Source organism: Prionailurus viverrinus, chromosome D3 (genome assembly GCF_022837055.1).
Source record: "Prionailurus viverrinus isolate Anna chromosome D3, UM_Priviv_1.0, whole genome shotgun sequence".
In the NCBI taxonomy this organism is placed as follows: Eukaryota; Metazoa; Chordata; class Mammalia; order Carnivora; family Felidae; genus Prionailurus; species Prionailurus viverrinus.
Window position 1 is genome coordinate 58,553,831 of NC_062572.1, and position 26,930 is coordinate 58,580,760.

Below are 26,930 nucleotides of genomic sequence, written 5' to 3' on the forward strand. Positions count from 1 at the left end.
CAAGTATTCCCTCTACCTAGAATCCTTGTCTTTTAGATGCTCAAGTGACTCATTTCATCCTTTCCTTCAAATGCCACCTCTCCAAAACTTTATCTCATGAGATAAAGTTCTCATGAGCACTGTCATACTCTCTAGTTCTTCCTTACTTTGCTTCTTCACATTACTTATCTACTGGCATAATGTATATTCATCTGTCCACCTAGTTATTACTTTGGTCAAAAACTGAAATGTAAGTCCACTAGGACAGAACTTTATCTTATTGACTACTGTATCGTCAGGGCTGGCACACGGTAGGCGGTCAAGAAATATTTTATTGAGTTCCTTGGGAGAGGCAACATATATAAAAGCCTTAAGGGAGAAAGAACTTAAAGAGGTTCAGTTAGCTTCAACTGTGGACTATAAAGCGTGTGTGTGTGTGGAAGGAACGTGAGGCATGTGTCTGAAGATGTAGACAGGGCCATGAAGAAGCATCATCACCTTAAGTCCTGCTCAGGACTTCAGACTTGATCTCTGGGATCAAGTTTTGAGAACTCAAAGGCAAGGGAGTGTTATGATCAGCTCTGCAACTGTGGCTAGTTTCCTAAATGGATTAAACAACACTAGAGGTTCTTGCAAATTATATAGAAATGACATTATAGAAAAAATCTAAACTGTGGGAACTATATATACTACATGGATAAGAGGAGTGAAAGAGAAAGGAGAATGTGATACACTATAAATTACACTATCAAAGAAAGTTTAAGATGACACCTAGTTTCTCATATGGGCATCCAGATAGACGGAGTTACCATTCACTGGGAGAGTGAAACCTGAAGGAGGAGCAAGTCTGACAGGGCGCAGTGACGTGAATTCAATATGAGACAGAGTCCATCTGAGATGTCTGGAAGCATACAACTAGAAATTCCTTAGGCAATTAGACACACAGGTCTAAAACAAAACACATCCAGTGGCCCCTGGATGGCTCAGTCAGTTAAGCGTCCAACTTCGGCTTTGGTCTTGATCTCACAGTTAATTGAGTTATTAGGGTGTGTAATAACTAAATATATGCAGTGTATGAAATCACCCAAAGGTCAAGCGAAGAATATGACCATAGGAAGAGGGACTAGGACTGAACTCTTAAAAAATGGCAACATCTGAAAAGATGGTAAGACAGTATCTAAATTGAAAGATAAATAATGTTCGTTTAAGAAAGTAACATATGGTAGTATTTCATACACTGTAATTTTTAAAAAATGCATCCACTATGACTGAAGTTTTTTGGGCATGTGGTGAGCATATTTTCATCCTTAAATCATTCAACACAGATCTTCACTTACCACTGAATTCTGTAATTTAGACTGACTTAACAGTCTACCCCAATAATGTTTACCCAGAAATCTACCAAATATTTGCATATGTTTGGAAATAAGCATTTAAAAAGAGCATAAGCCAAAGCACCAACTTTTACCCTTACAACTTTTCTGTAGCAAAATTTTTCAACAGGCTTATAATTATTCTAAATAAATTCCTGTACTTCCAAAACACTTTAAAGTATTATGATATATACCCAAACACTAAAACAACTTTCAAATTATATGCAAGTAAAGGGTACAACGTTTATCCAGAAATAATAGCTGGAAAACAGACAGCTTTATAAGCACACAAATTTTCAATTCAATACTCATTCATTCTTAATGAAGTCCATTCCAAAATGGCAGTTGCTTTTTTCGGTCCCTTAAAGGAAAATTGTTAATTCAAGTACTCCAAAAGCCTACCACTTTGTGACAGTTCAAAAATTTTCCTTTACAGAAAGTATTTAACACATTTACAAATGCCATTTATAGTTAAGTCTTTTCAAATGAAAATTTCAAAGAAATACATTCTCTGTTTTTTGTTTGAATGGCTTACAGTAAATTTTAACAAAAGGACATACTATGCATTTAAAACATTACCTAGTACCCAAAACAATTATCATACCTTGAAACATGTTTAAAAGCCTCCACTATAACTGGCGCAAAATCTTTTGTAAACTCCGGCCCCTTCCGTTTGCTGTTCTGAATGACATCATTGGCTAGGTAGAGAAAAGTAAGCTTCCTGTTTGGTTTGGCTGAAAAATAAAAAAATTTAAAAATCTACTTAAAATATCCTCATTTAAGAAGACAAACATTCTCAATATCTGAATGAAGCAGTTTGAGAACTACAACACGGCTACTAACCTTTATGTAATATAGTCAACTCTAGCTTCTCATTCTACTACCAAAGTCACAATTCTTTACCTCACTAGGTTTCTATAATTTCTGGAGATGGATCATGTGAGGAAAAAAGAGGACTCAAGAGGCAGAGAAAATCAATAATTAATCTGTTTCCTTGCACTTTTACCAAATTGCCCAAAATACTTACCCTTGATTCCTAGTCTTATCACAATTCCCAAATTAATAGTTTTATACACTGAATCCTCATCTCTGTAAAACTGCATCTCTGTAACTCTTTCTGTACTAAATTTTGCTAAAACTATTAAACACTACCTGAAATAAAGCTTATTTAAAGTAAGATGGGACGCCTGGGCGGCTCAGTTTGTTAAGCATCTGACTTTGGCTCAGAGGTCATGATCTCATGATGTGTGGGTTCAAGCCCTCCATCAGGCTCTGTGCTGACAGTTTGGAGCCTGGGGCCTGCTTCAGATTCTGTGTGTCCCTCTCTCTGACCCTCCCCTGCTCATGCTCTGTCTCCCTCTCCCTCAAGAATAAACATTTTTTAAAAAATAAAATAAAGTAAGATGGCAACTGGTACCATTAAAATGGTACCCTAAATCTTGAATTTGACTGTTTTAATACCCACGTTGACTTTACAGTCGATCATTAAGTTACTGTGAAACAAGAGTACAAAACGTAAAATAGGTTGAAAGAAACATCACTTCAATAATTATGGATTTTTTGTTTATGAAATAAATATTTCCCAAGCTAACGGACTAAATGTTAGAGAGACCAAATGGGTGGTTTAGATTTTCCCCTGCTTTGAATTACATAACCTTAAATAACCGAATTCATCTTGACAAAAATATGTCCCTACTCACTATATTCTGTGGGAGTAGTCATCCTTCTAAAAAGAACAGAAAAGATTTCAACAATTATGGGCCAGAATACATTCTTACTGGTTACAAGGTTAAGTGGCTTATTATTAAGTATGACTCAAGTAAGAGTCTTACAAATGGGTAAAATTTAGTTAGTTGAACATAATCTTTTGTACTATTTTCGTAACGTAATTTTATCAGAATTAAATCTAAATTATTCAAAGTTGTACCATCATATTCAGAAACACTGTACTTAGTGGCATCCACATTCAATGATGGAGGAAACTTCTGGTCAGGAATGATAATCCAGGGCACCATTAATGTTGGCCACTTACTGGTTTTAAGACAAAAACAGGCAGGCTATATTTGGTCCTCTAGATTTGAGTATTCAGTTTAAGTGTTCAATGCATTAAAAGCCATTTCTGAGTTCACATCTTTCTTGAGGGGAAACTAGTAACACAATCTTACAAGAAACTAAAATACTGAGTTAGAGATGACCAGACTTTACAAACCTATGCTATCCGCTGCAGAATCTTGTTTGCCTATCTAAAGATGTGGCCCCACACTTTTCATGTTTTTCAAAGTCTTGGAATAGAATAGAGATATGAAAGAGATGGCAATAACAAAGACCAACTTCTGATTTTTTTTTTGGCTTGTCTGGTTAGATAAACTATACAGTATAACTGGTGAAGATACTAGGACCTTTTCCCATGAAGGTGACAATAATGTCAGCTTTCCCAATATTCAACCCTATTTTTTTTTTTTTTTTACCTAACCCTGCCCAAAGAAAATCTTACCCAAAGGAAAGGTTAATATTACTTAATCCAAGTATTTGCCTTCTCAGCATCAAAATGATTTTAAAAATTTAAATTTGTGTTATTACCCAGTTGGGAGAGCATCTGCAGTACTTTGAATGGGCACCTGAACCAATGGGCTCCTTTTCCTAAATAACAGTAACATTCAGCAAACCTCTACTATGTGTTACACACTACGCTAGGCACTTTATGTGCAATTTACATTTAATACCTAATTTAATCCAAGGAATGTGAGGTATCATTATTACCTTCATTTGGCAGTTTAACAAACTGGCATCAAAAGGGTTAATTGCCCACAGTGAAATATCCAGGAAGGGATCAGCCAGGATTTGAATCCAAAGTCCAACACCCAAGCTTCCCTCTTAATAACTGGACTATGCCTCTTATGACTATGTTATAAATGAAAGAGAATGTTACCTTTGGAAAAGATCAAGGAGCAACTCAATCAAAATATTTTAAAATGTTAGCAGCATTATTCACAACAGCAAAAGGTAGAAACAACCCAAGTATCCATGGACAGATAAATGAACAAAATGTGGTACATCAATACAAATGGAATATTATTCAGCCTTAAAAAGAAAGGATCCTGGGGCGCCTGGATGGCTCAGTCAGTTAAGCAGCCGACTTCAGGTCATGATCTCGCGGTTCACCCGCGTTGGGCCCTGTGCTGATAGCTCAGAGCCTGGAGCCTGCTTCAGATTCTGTGTCTCCCTCTCTCTCTCTGTCCCTCCCCTGCTCAAGCTGTGTCTCTGTGTCAAAAACAAATAAACATTAAAAAAAAAAAATTTAAGAAAGAAAGAAAGAGAAAGAAAGAAAAGGAAAAGACAAGACAAGACAAGACAAGACAAGACAAGACAAGACAAGAAAAGAAAAAAGAAAAGAAAGAAGAAAGGACATCCTGACACAGGCTACAACATGAATGAACCTAGAGGATATTACGCTAAGTGAAACAAGTCAGTCACAAAAAGACAAATACTATATGGTCCCGCTATATGAAGTACCTAGAATAGTTAAATTCAGAGACAGAGAGTACAATGGTTATTGCCAGGGGCTGGGGGAAGAAAGGCATAGAGAGTTACTGTTTAATAGGTATAGAGTTCCAGCTTTGTAAGATGAAAAGTTCCAGTTTTGGAAATGGATCGTGATGATGGTTTCATAACAGTGTGAATGTACTTAATACCAATAAACCAAACACTTAGAAATGGTTAAAATGGTAAATTCTGTTATGTGTACTTTACTATGCAAATTAAAAAATGTGTATTTTACAGTATTTTTTAAATCCATGGGCTACCATCTCTTAAAATTAATGCAGAAAAGTTACTACAATATACATTAAAGCAAAAATTCACAAGATTTCAAACTGCAGTTCCCAGTGTATTCCAAAAACAAACCATACCAGGAGCGTGGATTTGGTATGGGGTACAAATATCAAGACATTATTTTCATTTTGTTTCCCTTGTGGAATCCAGGCTAAAATATGAGACATACCTAGAAACTGCTGTAATGTATACTCTTTTCCAAGTTTTCAGTGAAAAAATTTACTTTCATTTAAAGCTAGGTGTACCTTTATGTAGAGCAAATTAAACTAAAGGAACTAATCAAAACAAGCAATTCCAGAAGAAAATTACAAAAATGACTTTCAAGTGAATTTTGATAATTTGAAAATAACAGGGCCATAAATTTTTATTAAGGCATACAAAATTAACAGAAAGAGCAACAAACCATTTCATAATTCCTTAAAGAAAAACTGTTGGCAATAAGGCTTAAAACCGAGTCTGATCTAGTCACTTCCTTTATTTCTACTGTCACAGGGTTCCTTATTTTCCAAATCTTCCATTCAATTTAAATAGTGTCCCATGCTGGGCACAGATCAAAAATAACCTTTCCTATTCAATCAAGAGCTTGTAAGCTCTATATAACCTGGTACGTGGTAGGTCACATCACTAAAAATGTAAGTTCTCTTTCTTTATTCCTTCTCTCCGACGATGTATCACACAAACACTGGAAACAATGGAAACAATCTTAAATACAATATTATGTCCCAGTGTATCTGTATGTGTCTGTACTGCTATATTTGCACCAATAAAGTATAAGCAATTAAGGACCGGTCAATATTTATATTGTGAGGAACCATTTTCTTATATCTCACCTGTCTGAACTATAAATTTTAAGCTACTATGGGTATTAAGTATAGCCTTTTCCTCGGACCTTGTATGTAAACAGGTACATCAAAACAAACAAATAAAAATAATAAAATCTGGCTAATATATGAGGACATAATATTACCTAAAATGTTAAGCATATCCCCTAAAGGGCAATAGAAGTTCAGTTCATCACACGAGTAAGAAAGAGTTACATAATTCACATAATTCAAATAAAAAAAAGATCAACTACAAGGCTTCAAAAAGAAGAGTCTGGGCTATTAGAAAAACAATATGAAACAAACTTAATTAGTCAAAGTACTACATAAATTCCACCTAGTTTCACTAATTCATAATCAGTTCAGAATTCAGTTTTACTTATTCATAATCAGGAACCAACAACATTACTTATTTTCTTACACTGTACAAAGCATATACCTATTCATTTTGACATAATACAGAATATTATAATTTAATCACCCATGTTTTTACAGGGACTGAAATTTAAAATCACAGATAATAATGCCAATAAATACAACAAATAGCTAAAATTTTACTGTGTTACCTATTAACACAAGAACACTCTTTACAGAGGAAGCCCTATAAATGGGAGAAGCAGCAAGAAAACTGAATAAATGGGTGTCTGGTGACTCAGTGGGTGGAGCATCAGACTTGGCTTCGCCTCAAGTCATTCCCAGGGTCGTGGGATCACGTGGGGCATTACACTGAGCATGAAGCCTGCTTAAGATTCTCTCTCCGTCTGTCCCTCCCCTGCTCTCATATTCTCTCTCTAAACAAAATAACTGAATACACACACACACACACACACACACCCCAATGAGCATTACTATAGGTCTTACAGAAAGAAATCAGAAGAAAAGCCATTACCTTGAAATAAAATTCTATTAAAGACTTACTACTGACTGTTGGACAGCCTCATTTATTTCCCTGGTAAACTGATTATCACTACAGACTAGAAGAGATGCTCATATAGATAAATAGTTGGTTATATGGCAGAAACTAATTTTCTTTGTCACAGAAACTGTATAATCCACAGGTGATTCCTGAATGGATTCTATCTGTCCCAGACAGGACCACGGAGTTCAGTCAGCTGCAGCTGGCTGCTTAACAGCTGAGGTGGGTGAAAAACGAGGTGGATAAAGCCAGCGTATTCCTGTACCATTGCCACAGTGCCTCAGATTTTTGGCAGCCCACCCTTTGCTTTAAAACCCTTCAAAGATTTTCTATTATTCTCCAGATAATATTTTAAATCCTTAATATGAACCAAAGGCCCAAAAATGTCTGTCTCTGCATCTATACTACTCTCTTCATGCCCAATACAATGCCTCCTCTAACTTCCCCAACTCCTACCCATCCTTTAGACCTCAGTTAATAAGTTCTTCTGGTTTCCCTTGACCACCTAGTACACACAGGTCAGGCAACCCTGATATGCTCTCGGAGCACCCCATACTTTACTTTGAACACTTAATCCCAACAATATCATTTTTATTTAATCTAATGCTTCCCAACAAAATTAAGTTCCATTGAAAGCAACAACTGTCACTCTCATCTACCAATCTATGGAATCAAGCCCAGCAGTCGATTCAAAATTTGTTCAGCTATTTACTAAATAACTTTGGCCTAGACCTGTGCCTTTAATTATCTGTTCTACTAAGTTGGCTCCTGGTCTTTACCTTGCCCAACATAACAGAAGATGGGAACAAGGATATAATTAAATCACACTGCTCTCATAAACCTCAACTTCAAATTCAGATTATGAAAGACAAACTTTCTTACAGATCTAGCTAATCTTGCTTATTTTCAATGTATTGAATTCAAATATTTTTATCTCCCCCTCCATTCTAGAGTTCTCACAAATCAATAACCTATAGAAAAATGGGCTAGTATGAATGGAAAGGTCAAAGAAACACAAATACTAAGCAATTAAAACCAACATCATTTTCCACCTATTAAAATGACCAAGATGGAAGTCTGACACTAAAGTTGGCAAAAGCATGAGTAAGATTATCACCTTTAGACAACTTCAGACATTGGTGGTTAATAAATAAATTAGTGCAACCTCTCAGAAAAATCATTTGGCAGTATCGATGAAAAATGTAAACACACAATCCCCTGACCCTGCAAATTTCATGTCTAGGAATTTACCCTATGGATATATTCTCATAAATGCACGCAGAAATAATTAAGGACACTCATGACAACAAGAAAAAGATAACTAAATAAATCATGGTATATCCATATAATCCAATATTCTACAACTGTTCAAAAATGAGATATTTACATATTGATATGCAAAATTATCTCAAACAGACATCTCAGACGTAGTGTTAAGTTATACATATTCACACAAACACAAACACACAACAGACAGACCTACTTTGAGGGAAGACCAAGAAGTAATTTGGGGAGGCGTGTGTGTCAAGAGTTACCAACAACTCGGGGAGCCTGGGTGGCTCAGTCGGTTAAGTGTCCGACTTCGGCTCAGGTCATGATCTCACGGTCCGTGAGTTCAAGCCCCGCGTCGGGCTCTGTGCTGACAGCTCAGAGCCTGGAGCCTGCTTCAGATTCTGTGTCTCCCTCTCTCTCTGACCCTCCCCCATTCATGGTGTGTCTCTCTCTGTCTCAAAAATAAATAAACATTAAAAAATTAAGAAAAAAAAAGAGTTACCAACAACTCACGTGTTGGTATATTAAACAAGTAACTTGAACCTACATGCTGAAAACGCCTTTTGGGTAGTGCTGACTCAGTGCTCCTGCACCAATATGACTTTGTCCTGTAGGTGTATTTATCAATGGTCTCTCCTATTTCAATGTTTGGTAAAAACAAACAAACAAACAGGCACACCTCCACCTACACCCAAACAAATGGACATCTTTCCCAGTCTAATAGGTTAAAATCAATTCAAGTTCCTGAAGTAACTTTAAATTTTTTTATTTTGATATATGCAACAAATGAATTTTTTAAATCTTAAAAAGAACAAACTTCATCCTGAACCATCAGATCATTATAAAGGACACTGTCAAATGGAAGAGTTCTGTTAGAATACACACTATATAGTTTGTTCACATTATGCCACTACAGTAGGATGGAGACTAAAAATTTTTTGCTCCTGGGGCGCCTGGGTGGCTCAGTCGGTTGGGCGTCTGACTTCGGCTCAGGTCACAATCTCACGGTCCGTGAGTTCGAGCCCCGCGTCGAGCTCTGGGCTGATGGCTCAGAGCCTGGGGCCTGCTTCTGATTCTGTGTCTCCCTCTCTCTCTCTGCCCCTCCCCTGTTCATGCTCTGTCTCTCTCTGTCTCAAAAATAAATAAACGTTAAAAAAAAAAAAATTTTTTTTTTTAAATTTTTTTGCTCCTTTAAGAATAACGTTTTAAAAATAATATTGTGGAATTCTCACAGCCACTGTGGAAAACAATACGGGGGTATTTACCCAAAGAAAACAAAAGCACTAATTCAAAAAGATCTATGCACCCCTATGTTTATTGCAGCATTATTTACAATAGCCAAGATATGGGAGCAACCCAAGTGTTCACTGGTGGATGAGTGGATAAAGATGATGGATACACTATGGAGTATTATTCAGCCTTAAAAAAAGGATAAAATCTTGCCATTCACAACACAGATGGACCCAGAGAGTATAATCCTAAATTAAATAAGTCAGAGAAAGAAAAATACCATATGATTTCACTCATATATGGAATTTAAGAAACAAAGAAAAAAAGAGACAAACACAAAACCAAACTTATAAATACAGAGAGCAAACTGATGATTGCCAAGGGGAAGAGAGTGGGTGGGTAGATGAAATAGATAAAAGGGATTAAGAGTACACTTATTTCGATGAGCACAGAGAAATATATAGAATTACTGAATCATCAGACTGTAAACCTGGAACACTGTATGTTAATTATATTTGTATTAAAAAATATATGCATTGACTATTTCCTTATAACTAGGCAGTGAAATTTGGTATTTTCAATATTCAATGATTTTATAATTTTATTAGCCAAATCTATTTCCTACAAGACCTCTTGGACCTTATTTAGAAAATCTTTGCACAGTGCAAGACTAGAAACAACTATAAACATGTTTTCCTTACAGGATTCCACAGTTGATTTTTTTTTCAGTGTTATATCTTTAACTTTACGTATGGTATCAAGTAGAAACCTAAGAATCATTTAATATTCTAGCCTTTTCCGCATGAATTTAAAGTGCTTACTTTACCAAATTAATGATTACCAAATTACTACATAAAATGGGTTTCCTCATAAATCTCTGGTCTGTTCCTTCCATATATATTTTTATTTCTGTTATCAACATCATACTCTTCTACCTTCAGTGCCTTCACAGTCTGTGCACAATACCTCCATTACTGTTTTCCCTTCAAAACTGTCAAAATTCACAAAACAAAAATTAAAAATGGCCTTGGCTGTTCCTCCACATTTACTTTTCCCAATGACCTCTAGATTTAGGGTCTTTTTTTTTTTTTAAACCTTTTTATGTTTATTCATTTTTGAAAGACAGAGGGAGACAGAGCACAAGCAGGGGTGGGGTGGAGAGAGGGGGACACAGAATCTGAAGCAGGCTCCAGGCTCCAAGCTGTCAGCACAGAGCCCGGTACAGGGCTTGAACTCACGAATGGCAAGCTCATGACCTGAGCCGAAGTCAGATGCTCAACCAACTGAGCAACCCAGGTGCCCCTAGATTTAGAGGTCTTATAAAAGACCTTGCCTTGTAAAATGTCTTGTAAAAGAACACATTTCTTATAAACTGCCCTGAACTTATAAATTAATTTGGGGATAACTGGCCTCTTTGCAATACATTTTTACTTAGCAATTTACATACTACTGTGCTGTTTTAAATTTTACAAGTGTGTATTTTAAAACAATAAAAAGTAGAACTGTTTAGCAGTTATATTAAAATAAGCTTATTAAAATACTAATATCAGATGCAAACCAGAAAGTATCTTATAATATCTCGGACAAGAAAATACTAGTAAAAATACCAGTAAAACTGATGTGCCCCAGTTCCAATATAAAGACCAGTTTTGTAGGGAACATCTGCTTCCAGGAAGATAAGAGCAGATGTAGTTTTCCATATTTTTCTTGGAAAGTACAACTATAAATCCTGGGCATTATAAATAAAACAAATATAAGAACAAAAAAGGCAGCAGACAAGCTAGGGACCTTGCAACCCAAAGAACAATACAAAATGAGCTCTCGGGGTTTTCTTTTTGCCTTTATCTCAGATTGGGAGTTGAAAAAGTCAGCAACCCAGAAATCCTAACAGGTGCAGACATAAAGAGTTCCAACACAAACCTTCTCATTCCAGCCAAAGGACCAAGAAAAGGACAGCCTAGAAAGACAGAAAACTTTTAGACAATAACCAATCTACTCCAGCCAAACATGACAGGGGAAAACCAAAAACACAAAACAGTGCCCCACTCACATCCATATCAGCAAAGGCTAAGTAGGAAACCAAGCTGTGAAATAGAGACTAACACCTCTCAAGAGTGGTGTCAGAGAAGGCAAAGTTAGAAAGACCTGGACTTCCACCCTTACCCAGCGGTAAGAAGGCACTCCCCCTGGGATGTGCCAGTGAAGAGTCAGGATTTTCACCATGGCCCAGCAATACTAACACCACACATTCCTAACCCCTTACTCTGTGGTGTCTGCCAAACTCACTTGCACTCAGCAGTAACGAAGAGTACCTAACCTTCCCCTGATGGGTTAATATCATAGAAATCCAGATAAAACAGGATTAAATAAAGTCCAGAGTTTCAAAACATAATACATACAAAAAATTATGAATCGGGGCACCTGAGTGGCTCAGTCGGTTAAGTGACTGACTCTTGATTTTGGCCTAGTTCATGATCTCACACTTGTGAGATCCAGCCCTGAGTTGGGCTCCAAGTTGGGCATGGAGCCTGTTTGAGATTCTCCCTCTCTCCCTCTCTCTCTCCTTCCTCCACTCCTCCCATTTGCACAGGCACGCGCTCTCTCTCAAAAAGAAAAGTATGAATCAATCAAATATCACTCATTATACCAAGAACCAGGGGGTGTGAAACTGAATGAAAAAGGTCAGTCAATAGATGCTAACGCCACAATGACAAAGGTATGAGAATTATTTTAAGGTATCCATCATAAGAACACTTCAATTAACATATGCAAATAAACTGAAAAGATATCGTACCAAAATTTGTGGGATAAAGCGGAAGCAGGGCTGAGAAACTTTTAGCACTAAATGCATATAATGGAAAAAATGAACAAGTCCCAAATCACTAATCTAAACTCTCACCTCAAAAACACAGAATAATAAGAGCAAAATTAACCCAAGGAAACAGAATGGGGAAATAAAAGTAAAAGCAGAAATTAATGAAACCGAAAAGAAAAATAGAGGGAAAAAAAATATCAGTGAAACAAAGAGCTATTTTCTCCACCAGTTTCATTGAGATTTAATTGACATATATCATTGTACATCAAGTTTAAGGTGTGTAGCACAATGGATGGACTTGTACTGTGAAATGCTTACTACAATAAGTTTTAACATCCATCATCACATACAGTTGCAAAAAAAATATTTTTTCTCCATAGGATGAGAACTCTTAGGATTTACTCTTAATAACTTTGATTTATATAACACAGCAAGGTTAATTACACTCACCATGTTGTACATTATATCCCTAGTACTTATTTACCTGGAAGTTTGTACCTTTTGATCATCTCCTTACAATGCCCCTTCCCACATTCCCACCTCTGGTAACCACGCCCCGATTGATCTCTTTTTGCTGAATCTGGGTTTGTTAACGTATAAATAAGATCATATAGTATTTGTCTTTCTCTGACTTATCTCACTTAGCATAAAGCCCTCCAGGTCCATCCATGTTACAAGTGGCAGCATTTCCTCATTTTTTATGGATGAATAATATTCCATTGTGTATATATAAAACAATTTCTTTATCCATTCATCTGATGATAAACACTTAGGTAGTTTCCTTGTCTTGGCGATTGTAAATAATGCTGATATTATTAACATGGGGGTGCAGACAGCTTTTCAAGTTGGCATTTTCATTTCCTTTGGATATATTCCAGAAGGGGAACTGCTGTGTCATATAGCAGTTTTATTTTTTAAGTTTTAAATCTATTTTAATTCCAATTTTAATTTTCTTTCAAAAAAATTTTTTAACGTTTATTTTTGAGAAAAAGAAAGTGCACGCAGGAGAGGGGCAGAGAGAGAGGGAGACACAGAATCTGAAGCAGACTCCAGGCTCTGAGCTGTCAGGACAAAGCCCGATGAGGGACTTGAACTCATGAGTGGTGAGATAATGACCTGAGCTGAAGTCAGGTGCTTAACCAACTGAGCCACCCAGGCACCCCTCCAATTTTAATTATTTAATTTATTTTTAATTCCATAGTAACTGTACCAGATTATAATCCCACCAACAGGGCACAAGGGTTCCCTTTCCTCCACATCCTCTCCATCATTTCTCTCTTTTTGATGATGGACATTCTAACAAGTGTAAGGTGATATCTCATTGTGGTTTTGAGTTGCATTTCCCTAATGATTAGTAATGTTGAGCATCAAAGAGCTGCTTCCTTGAAAATATGAATTCAAAAGATAAACTTCTACCAAGAATGACAAGGAAAAAAGGGAAAACACAAATTTTCAATACGAGGATTACCACTGGTATTGAAAGGACAATTAGGATAATAAGGGCAAACAATGAAAAACCCCGGACACATAAATTTGACACTTAGAAAAAATGGACTATAGTTCCTCAAGAAAAACACAAACCACTGCAAACTCACCAAATATATGAATATACAGAAAATATACAGAAAACCAAATATATGAATATACAGAAAATATACAGAAAACCTAAACAGCCCTGTAACAATTAATAAAATTGAATATGCAATTTTTAAACTCCCAAAAAAGAACTTTCCAGATCCAGATAGTTTCTGCCAAATAATTCTACCAAGCATTTAAAGAAATATTTTAAAAATTCTACACCTCTTCCAGAAAACAGGGGAACAAACCTCAATTCATTTTATGAAGTCAGTGCTACTCTGATTTCAAAACAAGACACACATGTGCATGCGCGCGCACGCGTGCACACACACACACACACACACACACACACACACTATAGACCAACAGTCCTCCTGAATACAGATGTAAATACCCTTAACAAAATTAAGCAAACAGAATTCAGCTATATATATGTAAAGAATTAACAACCACAAACAAGTGGGATCTATTGTAGGGATGCACAGCTGGTTCAAGATTTGAAAACTGATCAACATAATACACCATATTAACAGGCTAAAGAAAAAAATCACATGATCAAATGGATGCAAAAAGGCTTTTGACAAATTTCATCAACATTTTATTTTAGTATCTCTCAAAAATCAGGAACAGAGAGGAAGTTCCTCAACTTGATACAGAATCTAAAAATAAAACTACAGCTAACACTATATGTAATGGTGAAAACACTGCTTACCCACTAAGGAAAAAGACAAGGATGTCCACTCATCATTCTTATTCAACACTGTGCCTGACATGCCAGCAAGTTCAATAAGGTAAGAAAAAGAAAAAAACCACAGAGGTCAAAGATGAAAAAATAAAACCATACCCATTTGCAGATGACATGACTGTCTACACAGAAAATCCCAAGGAAACCTACCAAAAAACTCCTACAACTAATAAGTATGTTCAGCAAGGTCACACAAAACAAGATAAATACTTTTTTTAAAGCTTATTTATTTTTGGAAAAGAGAAAGAGTGCACACGCAAGTGGGGTAGGGTCAGAGAAATAGAGAATCCCAAGCAGGCTCTGCACAGATAGTAAAGAAAGGGGAAGATATGCCATGTTTATAGACTGGAAGACTCAGAGTAATAAAGGTCAATTCTCCTTACACTGGTATACAAGATTAAAGAACCCTTATCAAAATCCCATCAAAATAATTTTTATTGATATAGACAAGAATATTTTAAAGTCTATATAGAAGAACAAAGGAACTAGAATAGCTAAAATAATTTTGAAAAATATAGAAGAAATAAGTTTACTCAATTTCAAGATTTATTACATAGTTATAATAAAGACTATGTGTAGTATTTATTGGTACAGGGAAAGACACATGGATCAATAGAATAGAGAACCCAGAAAAAGATACATACAAATAAGCCCAAATCAATTTTAACAAAGATGCAGAAGTAATTCAATGAAAGAAAGACAGCCTTTGAACAAACTGTACTGGAGATTCTGAACATCCACATACAAAAACTGAACCTTGACCTAAATTTCACCCCTTCCACAAAAATCGACTGAAAAGGCATCATGGACTTAAATGTAAAACTATATAAACACTTTAGAACAAAATGTAGAAGAAATCTTCAAAATACAGGGCCAAGCAAAACTCTTAAACTTGTTATCAAAAGCAAAATTCAGGGGCGTCTGGATGGCTCAGCTGGTTAAGCATCTGACTTGGTTTCAGTTCTGGTCATGATCTCATGGTTTGTGGGTTTGAGACCCACATGGGGCTCTGTGGTGACAGCGTGGAGCCTGCTTGAGATTCTCTGTCTCCCTCTCTCTGCCCCTTCCCTGCTGAAAAAAGGTCTAGGATGGATGATGATGCCAGTTGCAAAACAATGTGAAAATACACAGTGCCACTGAACTGCACATTTAAAAAATGGTTAAAATGGTAAATGTATATTATATATAACCTACCGCACAAAACAAGAAAAAACATTAAAACATTAAATTTTATGTTACATATACTTTACCACAATAAAGAAATGTGCACGTGTGTGCACACACACAATCATGCACTCAAGGGTCAAGATACAACAAAATTAGTAGCGTGCGCTGCTTTGATAAGCAGTCAGGAATGTGATATATTTTTCAGCTGTGAATGTCATGTGAAAGGTACAATGAATTTCAGTAGAATGGTCCTTCTACCTTTATTAATATTTAGGCACTAACCGTTTTCATCCACACCTGCTTTTTACACTGACGTCAACACAGTCAAAAGGGGGAAAATATCTTAGAAGTATTACAAAAATAATTTTTACCTTGTGGACTCATACATTCCCTAAAAAGGTCTTGGTGATTCACTGACCACACTTTAAGAACCACTACCCTAAGAACTGATAAATATGGGAAAAGCAGAACAGTATGACAGACTGAAAATGGTGGAAGTTTTCCAAGTTTTCTCATTAAGGGAAATATTCACAACTGGAATTCATTATTTGTCTTAAAATGTTGGAAGTTCCTAAGTCAGGCACTATCTTTAAAAGAAACTGTTTAAAAGCAAAACATTCTTTAATACTCCTTCCAAGATCTAAAAATCTCAGATTCTACACACTTTCCAACATTCATTCAGTAACTCATCACGTATTTTACTTCATGCTAGATTCTGAGGCAACAAAGAAATAGGCTCAGTCCTCTAGCAATAGGAAACTCAACACAGAACCATTAAAATACAGTACAATAAGTAGTATAAGAATAGCAGTAGCAAGTACTTGATGTCAGAGTTGGGAGACCCAACAAATTTGAAGAGAAGACCACTGAAATGGGAGTGTGGAGAGCAGAAAGAAAAAGAATGAAGAAAAATGAACAGAACCTTAGGGTTCTGTGGCACACCATCAATACAACAAACACACACATTACAAGAATCCCAGAAAGGAGGAGGGTGCATAAAGAATATCTAAAGAAACAATGGCCAAAAATGTCCCCAAATCTAGGAAAGACATGAATCTACAAATCCAAGGATCTCAATGAACTCTAAGTAGGATAAACTCAAAGAGACTCACACTGAGACACAGAATCAAACTTTAGGACAAAGAATTATGAAAACAGCAAGAAATGACTCACTTTCATGCACAAAAGAGACTCAATAAGACTGAGTAACAAGGACAGCCAACTTATCAGAAACTATGGAGGCCAAAAGATGCCAATACTGAAAGAAATCTGGCAAAACTATCTTTCAATACAAAGGAGAAAATAAGACGTATTAACCTAAACAAAAGCTGAGGGATTTTGTCACTAGCAGATCTGTCCTACAAGAAATGGTAAAGAGACTCCGGCAGGCTGAAATGAAAGGATGTTAGATAGTAACTAGAAGACATATAAATAAAGATCATCAGTAAAGATAACTATATAATTAAATATAAAAGCCAGTATTAATTGATGTTTTAATCTGTAACCCTCTTTTTGTTTCCTATATGACTTAAAAGACAAATATATAAAACAGCAATTTTAAGTCTTTTAATGGGCACACAATTTACAAAGATGTAACTTGTGACAGTAATAACAAAGGGGGGGGGAGAGCTCTATAGGAACAGTTTTTGTATGGTATTGAAGAAAAGTTAGTATCAATTCAAACTAGATTATTATAAATTTAGGATGTTAACTGGAATTTTGATTCCCAAAAAAGGATTAGGGACTATAAATGGACAATTAACTCTTCCTGGGGACTAGGGGAAGCTGCAGAGAGGAGTAGGTAGACACCAGAGCTTAGAGGCTAGGAGACAGAGTAGAAATAGAAACAGAGTATATAGGGGCGCCTGGGTGGCGCAGTCGGTTAAGCGTCCGACTTCAGCCAGGTCACGATCTCGCGGTCCGTGAGTTCGAGCCCCGCGTCGGGCTCTGGGCTGATGGCTCAGAGCCTGGAGCCTGTTTCTGATCCTGTGTCTCCCTCTCTCTCTGCCCCTCCCCCGTTCATGCTCTGTCTCTCTCTGTCCCAAAAATAAATAAACGTTGAAAAAAAAAATTTATAAAAAAAAAAAAAAAAGAAACAGAGTATATAAAAGCACAGAGACACATAAAAGTGCAAGGTGTTTATATGACTTTTTTCTTTTAGGAAATTACATAACAAAATTAACCACATTAAAGTATCTAATTCAGCAGCAGTTAGTGCATTCATAAAGTTCCACAACCATCACCTATACAGTATTTAGTTCCAAAACATTTTTGTCATGCCCCCAGATGACCTCATACCCATTAAAGTCATCCATTTTCCATTCCTCCCCTCCTCCCAGCTCCTGACAACCACTTTCTATCTCTGTAGATTTATCTCTTCTGAATATTTCATATGAATACAATCATAAAATGTTACCTTTTGTCTCTGGTTTCTTTCACTTCACATGTTTTTGAGGTTCATTCACACTGTGGCAGAATTAGCCCTTCATTCCTTTTTATTTACTGGCTGAATACTATCCTACTGCATGAATTCCACTGCACCATATAAATTCCTTCATCCGTTGATGGACATTCAGGTTGTTCCACCTTTTAGTACTCTGAATATCACTGCTATAAGCAGTCTTGTAAAATATATGTTTGAATCCTTGAATATTTCAACTCTTTGAACATATACCTAAAAGTGGAATTACTGGGTCATATGGAAATTCTATGCCAACACTGGTAAGGAGGACAAGCAGATGGCTGAAGAGACTAAACACAAGGAAATTAGATGGGAGGCTATTGCAAGGGTGTTAGTGAAAGATGAGGACTTGGGCAGTAGAGATAGTGCTAAAATAGCAACAAAATAGCTCAAGGTGAGGCACGTATGGAAAGGGGCCAAGCCAAACTTAAAGTTCTGAGCTTAGGCAACTGGTGGACAGTAATGTCTTTCACTGGAACAGGAAAGCCCCCCCCCCCAAAAAACAAAACAAAACAAAACCAAAAAAACAGTGGGATGAGAGTGGGGAAAGATTACATAAAGGGTTGTTTTGTGCAAGGTGAGTTTGTAGTGCTCAGAAATACCATTCAGTAACATTGAAACAGGGGCTAAAAAAAGGGATTACTAACTGTGATCAGCATATTGATGTTTCTACCATCACTTAACATCTAAAGCACCAAATTATAAACACATAAAATGAAATTATTTTTAGACATGAAGAGTTTTCTATGTGCTATATGTTAGTTATAGCATATCAACTGCTTTTTAAAAATTCTCAAACAGGGACTTATTTGGATTAAATCCACAATTAATATAGTTGATTTACTAACGAAATCGTAGTAAATCCAGATAAAGCTGCTATGTTATAAGGGTTCTCCAGAGAAACATAACCAATAAAATATGTGTGTATATACATAAAAAGAGATTACAATATTAAAAGGAAGTAGCTTATAAGATTATAGACGCTCACAAGTCCCAAGATCTGTAGCTAGGTCCCGTGGGTCCCGTCTGCAAGCAGCTCCAGACCCAGGAAGAGTCCATGTTTCAGTGTGAGTCCAAAGGCAAGAAAGAACAGTCAGGCAGGAAGAGTTCCCTCTTACTTACAGGAAGGTCAGCCTTTTTTAATTCAGGCCTCCAACTGACAGAGGTCAACTCACATTAAAGGAGGGCAATCTGCTTTACTCAGTCTATACATTCAAATGTTAAATTTCCAGAAATTACTTCACAAACATACTGTATGACCCAATATCTAGCTGCCTCGTGGCCCAGTCGGCATGCCACATAAAATTAACCATCATTAAGTGCTGTTAAAGATAATAATTCATGATACTCTGCTAAGAAAACTGAATTTTCTGATAAGCAAAATATGGTCCTTGACTACCCAAATAAATTTCAGTTATTTTAAAAAGTAATATATAAAACAGAATACAGTACACAGTACGATTTGCACAAATACTAATGAAACAAACACTGTTGAGTAGATGAGGATTTTAAGTCACGTTCTTGAAGCCGAATGATGTTCCCTGAGCTAGACCAAAGCATGCCATCACAAAAATCAACTAAGGCAAGCCATCTTCTCAATTTACAAAAAATATTTTTTCAGTTTTAAGTCTTTCTGTGTAATGTGGCTTAATCCTTTGACACATCCTTCTGTTAGTCTATACTAGAATTAAACAAGATACATTTAGCACAAAGTTATTCTAAAGTTAAGGGTGCACTGCACAATAGTCTTTACAAAGCTTTATAAATATCAGGAACTGATATATAAACAAGCTTGAGAACCACTTATTTAAAGAATTACAATAAATACATTTAGAGTAAGACAGCATGATTCTCAGCCTAAGATGATTTACCATTAAAAAGATGTGAATTCTCTTTAAGCTAATATATAAACTGAAAAGGTCATGATCTCACAGTTTGTGAGTTCGAGCCCCGCACCAGGCTCTGTGCTGACTTGTAGTCTGGAGCCTGCTTCAGAGTCTGTCTCTCTCTCTCTCTCTCTGCCCTTCCTCCACTCATGCTCGCTCTCTCTCTCTCTCTCTCTCTCTCTCAAAAATAAATAAACATTAAAAAAAAATGGTACAATACACTAATGCCTAACCATTTCTATCATGGTCTCTCTCTCTCTTTTTTTTTTTTTTTTTTTATGAAATTACTCTTTAAAAAAAATTTTTTTAAACATTTATTCATATTTTGAGAGACAGAGCATGAGGGGGGGGGGGCGGGTAGGGGCAGAGAGAGAGGGAGACAGAATCCAAAGAAGGCTCCAGGCTCTGAACTGACAGCACAGAGCCCGACCACGGGGCTCGAACTCACAGACCGTGAGATCATGACCTGAGCCGAAGTCGGACGCTTAACTGACTGAGCCAACCAGGGGGCCCCTCTATTATGGTCTCTTAAGTCAGCTGAAACCATTAAGAAAAACACTAGAATATTTAGTAACAAAAATTAATATATAAATATTAATATTAAAAACAGACCCATCCTATATGTTCATCAATAAAGAAACAGTTATAAATTTTGGTGCGTCCAAAAAACAGAATACAATGCAGTAATTTTTTTTTAAGGAAGCAACACCATTTTTATCAATATGCAACTATCTGAAAGATATATTAAAAGGAAGCAAAGCAAAGCAAAGCAAAGTCTACATGTTGGTCTATGTAATACTCTACCATTTGTCTAAACAAGAAAGAAAAAAATTATATATATGACTGTATATACATAGAAAATTCTGGAAAAATATATAAACTGTTAAATTGATTCTAGGTGGGGAAAATCTGTGGGTAAAGAAGAGAAGAATAATGGGAAGGAGTCTTACCCCTCTTTATAACCTTTTTGCGCTTTTGAATTTTACATTATGTGCATGTTATTACTAAGATATATCTGTGTAGTTTTTAATACACCTGGAAAGTCCAAGCATCTAATGTAAGCACAGTAAAATTTTTACTTAATTTCTCAGTTATTAAAGAAGGGACTAAGGAAAAATTATAAAAAGAAGATTATAGGTACCTGAGAGCAGCCAAGAGTTATGCTACAGAACCAAAAATGACCAAATGACCTAGAAGACAGCAAGGTAACTAAATAATTCATTATAATCCTCCTAACGCATTTTATAAACATAAAATTTTCAAATATCTTAGGGGCACATGGGTGGCTCAGTCCGTTAAGTGTCCAACTCTTGATTGCAGCTCAGGTCATGATCTCACAATTTGTGAGATCAAGCCCCGAGTCCAGCTCGATACTGAGCATGGAGCCTGCTTGAGATTCTCTCTCTCTCAAAATAAATAAACATTAAAAAATATGTATCTTAGGGGTGCTTGGGTGGCTCAGTCGGTTAAGTGTCCAACTTCAGCTCAGGTCACGATCTCATGGTTTGTGACTTCTAGCCCCGTGTCGGGCTCTGTGCTGACAGCTCAAAGCCTGGAGCCCACTTCAGATTCTGTGTCTCCCTCTGTTTGCCCCTCCACTGCTTGCACTTACTCTCACATTGTCTCAAAAATAAATAAACATTAAAAAAAATTAAAAAAAAGAGATACAAAGATTTGCAAAAATGTAAATCACTCCAATCCTTAATATTTTTAGGAAATCGTTATCTTTTACTAAATGTTATTTTACATTAACATGAAATCAATTTGGGGCATCTGGGTGGCTCAGTCGGTTAGGTGTCCAACTTCAGCTCAGGTCATGATCTCACAGTTCATAAGTTCGAGCCCTGTGTCGGGCTCTGTGCTGACATCTCAGAGCCTGGAGCCTGCTTCGTATTCTGTGTGTGTGTGTGTCTCTCTGCCCTTCCCTTCCCCTCTTTCAAAAATAAAAAAACATTTTAAAAAAATGTAAAAATGGGCAAGAATCTGAACAAACATTTCTCCAAAGTCAACATACAAATAGCCTTAAGCACATGTAAATGTGCTCAATATCCTTAGCCATCAGGAAAATACATATGAAAACCACAATCACACTTTACAACCCAATAGGATGGCTACAAAAAAGACAGGTAATACAAGTGCTGACAAAGGTGTAGAAAAATTGGATCCTCATACACTGCTGGTAGGAGTATATGAAGCAGTCACTGTGGAAAAGTCTGGCAGTTCCTCAGAAGGTTAAACATAGAGTTTCTGTATGACCTAGCAATTCCACCCATAGGTATATATTCAAAAAAAATGAAAAAACATTCACACAAAAACCTGTATGCAAATGTTCATAGCAATATTACTCATAATAGCAAAAAACAGAAATAACCAAATGTCTTATCAACTGATGAATGGATAAATCCATATAATGGATTATTATTTGGCCATGAAAAGGAATTAAAAATGCTACAACACAGATGAGCCTGGAAAACATTATACTAATCAAAGGAAATCAAGCACAAAGGATGACATGTTGTATACTTCCACTATGTGAAATGCTAAGAATAGGCAAATCTATAGACAACACAAACTAATGGATGCCTAAGGCTAGGGAAAGTGGAGGGGTTTGGGGGATAATGGCTAAAAGGCATAGAGTTTCTTTCTGGGTGATGAAAATGTTTTAAAATTGACTATGGTGGTGGTCTCACAACTTTACGATACACTAAAAACCACTGAACTATACACTTTAAATGAGTGATTGTATGATACGTTAATTATATCTCAATAAAGCAGTTAGAAAACAACAAAATCCTTACGTTTTTTGGTTACACTCTATCACATTTCTCAGGGAAAATATGACTACTTTATAGTCTTCATAAAGGCCTTGGGATATATACCTGCAAACAGAAATTCTTTTTTTGTCCCCACCCCAGAAATTCTTTAAAAGAGGCAAAAATAAGGAAGGTGGAACAAAAAAGGAAATCTTCATAACTGGATAATTACCATGTGTGACATTACCATTTTACCTGATTCTTATATTTTGAACAATAAATTTTCCTACCCATGTCACATTTGTCTTCTTTAGTCACTTCAAGAAACTAAAGAATGCCAAGCTTAATACAAAATGTTCTACTGATTTTACTTATTGATTTCTTTATTTCAAATTTGACCAATTCCTTTTATAAATATTTATTTTATAGAGATTATGTGAGGATTCACAATATCACAGTAAGATGGCTAAAACAATGCTGATATTCAGTTAACTATTCCCCTTATCATTATACTACAGGCCATGGAGGATCCTAAAGCTGATGAGGAGGGACGCTGCGGTGGCTCAGTCAGTTAAGAGTCCAACTTTGGTTCAGATCATGATTCCTCACTTCATCAGTTCGAGTCCCACGTCAGGCTCTGTGCTAACAGCTCAGAGCCAGGAGACTATTTTGAAATCTGTGTGTGTGTGTGTCTCTCTCTCTCTCTCTCTCTCTCTCTCTGCCCCTCCCCAACTTGCGCGCATGCGTGCGCACACAAACTCTCTCTCTCTCTCTCTCAAAAATAAACACTAAAAAAAATAAAGTTGATGAGCAAAACACTGGAAAGGTGGGGGAACACAAAGGCTCTACCCTACAAAGGTAGTCATGTCAAGGAAAGGAAACTTCTGGCAGATAATGCAAAACCAAACAAAACTGCAGCAGCAGCAGCATGATCATCACCACCATTACCATCATCACCATCATCACCCAACACCACTCGCCTCCTACAGTATCTATTTATATGCCTTCAATTTTTTTTTAAATTATAAATCGTTTAAACATATGGAAATAACCCCAAGCCCAGTTAATAGCAAATCTTATCATTTTCCCCCAGGTATCAAATGATTAAAAAAAAATACGAAATGTAAGATACCACAGATCCACTTTCACTTCCTCTCTCCCTTATGGTAAGCACTATCTTGCAACGTGATGTTAATCATCACTATGCATGTTTTTCTAACTGTAACTACAGGTATCTGTGAACGAAGCAGAGTATTGTTCCTGCATGTTTTCAAACTTTACCAGATGGCATACTGGTCTGCACCTTGCTTTCTTAGCTCAACATTTTGCTTGTTTGTTGTTTTTTTAATTCAGTAATGTTGTTTCATGGAGCTCTAGTCTGTTCACGAAAACTGCTGGTAGGTATTATATTCCATGAATGTTTCAATATATTTGCCCACAGCTGTTTCTAATTTTGTTACTAAGAAGCTACAATAAACATGACTCCTTGAGGACATGTATTAGTTTCTAAGACACATTCCTAGAAGAACTGCTAGGTCAAAGGATATATACCTTCAACTTCATTAGGAAGTCATGGAGTTTATCTCCTTTTTACACTTCAACCAGTAGTGTAGGAGAGTTCCTGTTTCTCCCGGTCTTCACCAATTCTTCTTTTTTTTTTTTCATTTTCACCAATTCTTGCAAACTGAAGGGTATAAAGTGGTACCTCATTGGTTTATTCTTTCCTGATCAGTAAGATTAAGTATCATTCATTGGCCTTTCAGGTTTCCGCTCATGGGACACCTTTAATAGTACTGCCATTTTTCTATTGCTTTGTGGTAGTTCTTAAGATAGTCTGGGTACCAATCCTTTATTGATTATGTGTTTCTGATACTCTTCCCTAACCCCAAAAAAGTATAAGCCTTTTGCTTATTTCGAAATAAGTAAAGTATAGGAGCAAAGACAACTACTTCCTTCTCAGAGTTCAGCTATTTTCCAAACCTTTTTATCTTATGTTTCTCAAACCTTTCTGGTCACTCACAGAAGATGAATTCCTCCCTGAGCACCAATACAGAGACACACATATGAACTGAAAAACCTCACTCCAAGGTCCATTTCTCTTAAGAGATTAACCACAAGCAAATACACAAGAAAAGGACAGTTTGTTTCCATTCCCTATAGCCAATGCCACATTTTAGCTCTCATAGTAATACATCACATCATACAGCTTTCATATAGGTCAGTAAACAAGCATCCATTTTGATTAATAATGGCTGTTAAAACCCCTAATTAATAAACAACCAGCATATCGATACATGAGAATGTCTGAAGCAATAACGAGAAGCGCACATTCTTTCTACGCAATGAATTAAGAATTACGGTTAAAACCCAGACTCTAAGCAAATGATTTAGTCTCACTGACAATCAGTTCTTACAGATAAAGTCGCTCTGCAGAAGTGAAATGATTCTGAGTGTTTTAGCGAGAGCAGACTACTGCTCAAAAAAGTTAACTTCATTTACAGGACTGATGTTTTGCAAAACAAACATGCTGCCCTGAAAGTACATAATCATGGAGCAAGAAAAGACTTTAGGTGACTCAATGTACTCTCTCATTTTCAGGTGAGGCAACCGGCAATCCAGAAATGAATAATAAATTCACCGAATGCTAGTCCTCTAAAATCTACAAATTCAGGGTTCCTTCACTGCATCAGGCATGGATGCAATTTCACATTCCCCAATTCTAAAATTCCGATTCCTCTATTAATTTTTCAAGACTGAGTTGATGTGTTGTTATAGAAATGATGGAATTAACTCCCATCCGCACGCCAATCTTTTCCTTTCCACTTCCCTTTTTTCACCCTTACCCTCCATTATAACCCACAGAATGAAAAAGATACCTGATTGCCTGAATTTCTGGCCCTAATTAGAGGCAGAGTCCCGAGTTCCTGGCTACGGCCTCTGTGTTAAATCAGAAGGAGTTGTGTTTTGTTTTGATCCTTCATTCCTTATGCAACAATACCTACTAACCGCAGGTTCTGCGAGAAGCGCAGTGCACGCCGCTCCTCCTAGCCGGCGGACCACCGACGCCAGGAAGCCTGGCACGCTGGGTAGGGCGGTGCCGGGCAGCGGGGAGCTGGGGTCGCTGGGGAAGTGGAGCTCGCGGGGAGGGGAGTCCCGGCGGCACCAGGGAACAGGCCGGGTGGCGGGGCGACTCACCTTTACGCAGCTCCCGCTCCCACACGGTGACGATGGGCCGGGAGTGCTTGCGGTGGTGGATGAGCCACAGGGACAAGGTCTGCACGCTCTGCTGCGAGTTGCTCAACTCCGACAGCTTCTTCTCCAGCGCCGCCTCAGAGAAGGCTGACATCCCTCCGACACCCCGTTCACGCCGTCCCACGCGGTGGGGCTGAGGGGAGGAGAGTTTCGCCGCCCGCGCCGCGGCCTCGCCCCCTCACCCCACCCTTCCCCACGCCCTCACCACTGCTGCCGCCACATCCAAGACCGGCCGCAAACCAGCAAGATGGCGTCCGGCCGGCAGTGACGTCACGGCCGACCCACGCCCCGCCCTCGGAAGAGGCGAGGCCAAGCGGCAGGTCCTCTGAGCGGAAGGGCGGGGCCAAAACTGGCGCACGGGAGGCATGTGGGGGCGTGCCGCTTGGGCCAGGCTGGGGCGGAGTGGGGTTTGCCCAGTCTGGAACCCTCGTAGGTTAAAACTGTCTGCCAAGAAAGGAATGATTAAAAATATCTACATAGGCGTGTGAATTGGCATAGCCAATTTGGAAGACTATTTGGTGTGATAATTACATTTTAAAATTACAATTTCCCTGTGACCCTGCACTTTCGCTAATTGCCCTCAGTGCTAGGGAAATCGCATGCTTGCCCAAGGAGCTGTATGCTAGTTTCTTGTCAGGCTTACTAACCCTAAAGAGATGGGACATTCACAACAGATAGATGGCTAAAAATTGTAATACTGCATATTACAGAGTACATGCAGCAGTTCAAAAGATCAATAAATCCCGTGGTGAATTGGAGGGTTTTTTTTTTTTTAAGTTCCTGGGGGAAAATACAGTATAACATTTGTTTTTTTTTAATATAAAAGTGTACCTTTTATATGAATTCATAAG

The 26,930-nt window shown here is 37.3% G+C and overlaps 1 protein-coding gene across 4 annotated transcripts in view; it reads right to left on the bottom strand.

Annotated features, from left to right (window-relative positions):
* The window catches only part of RPRD1A (regulation of nuclear pre-mRNA domain containing 1A), a 65,336-nt gene extending 39,018 nt beyond the window's left edge, over nt 1-26,318 (bottom strand). For all 4 annotated transcript variants that reach the window (XR_007145820.1, XM_047827875.1, XM_047827874.1 and 1 more), the window contains exons 1-2: nt 26,023-26,318; nt 1,957-2,086 (exon numbers count right to left, since the gene is read on the bottom strand). Coding sequence is in view for 3 of the 4 variants with exons in the window: in XM_047827875.1 (XP_047683831.1) it covers nt 1,957-2,086; nt 26,023-26,173 (281 nt within the window). In the remaining variant the exon portion in view is untranslated. The remainder of the gene's footprint in view (nt 1-1,956; nt 2,087-26,022) is intronic.
* Nucleotides 26,319-26,930: the final 612 nt, after the last annotated feature.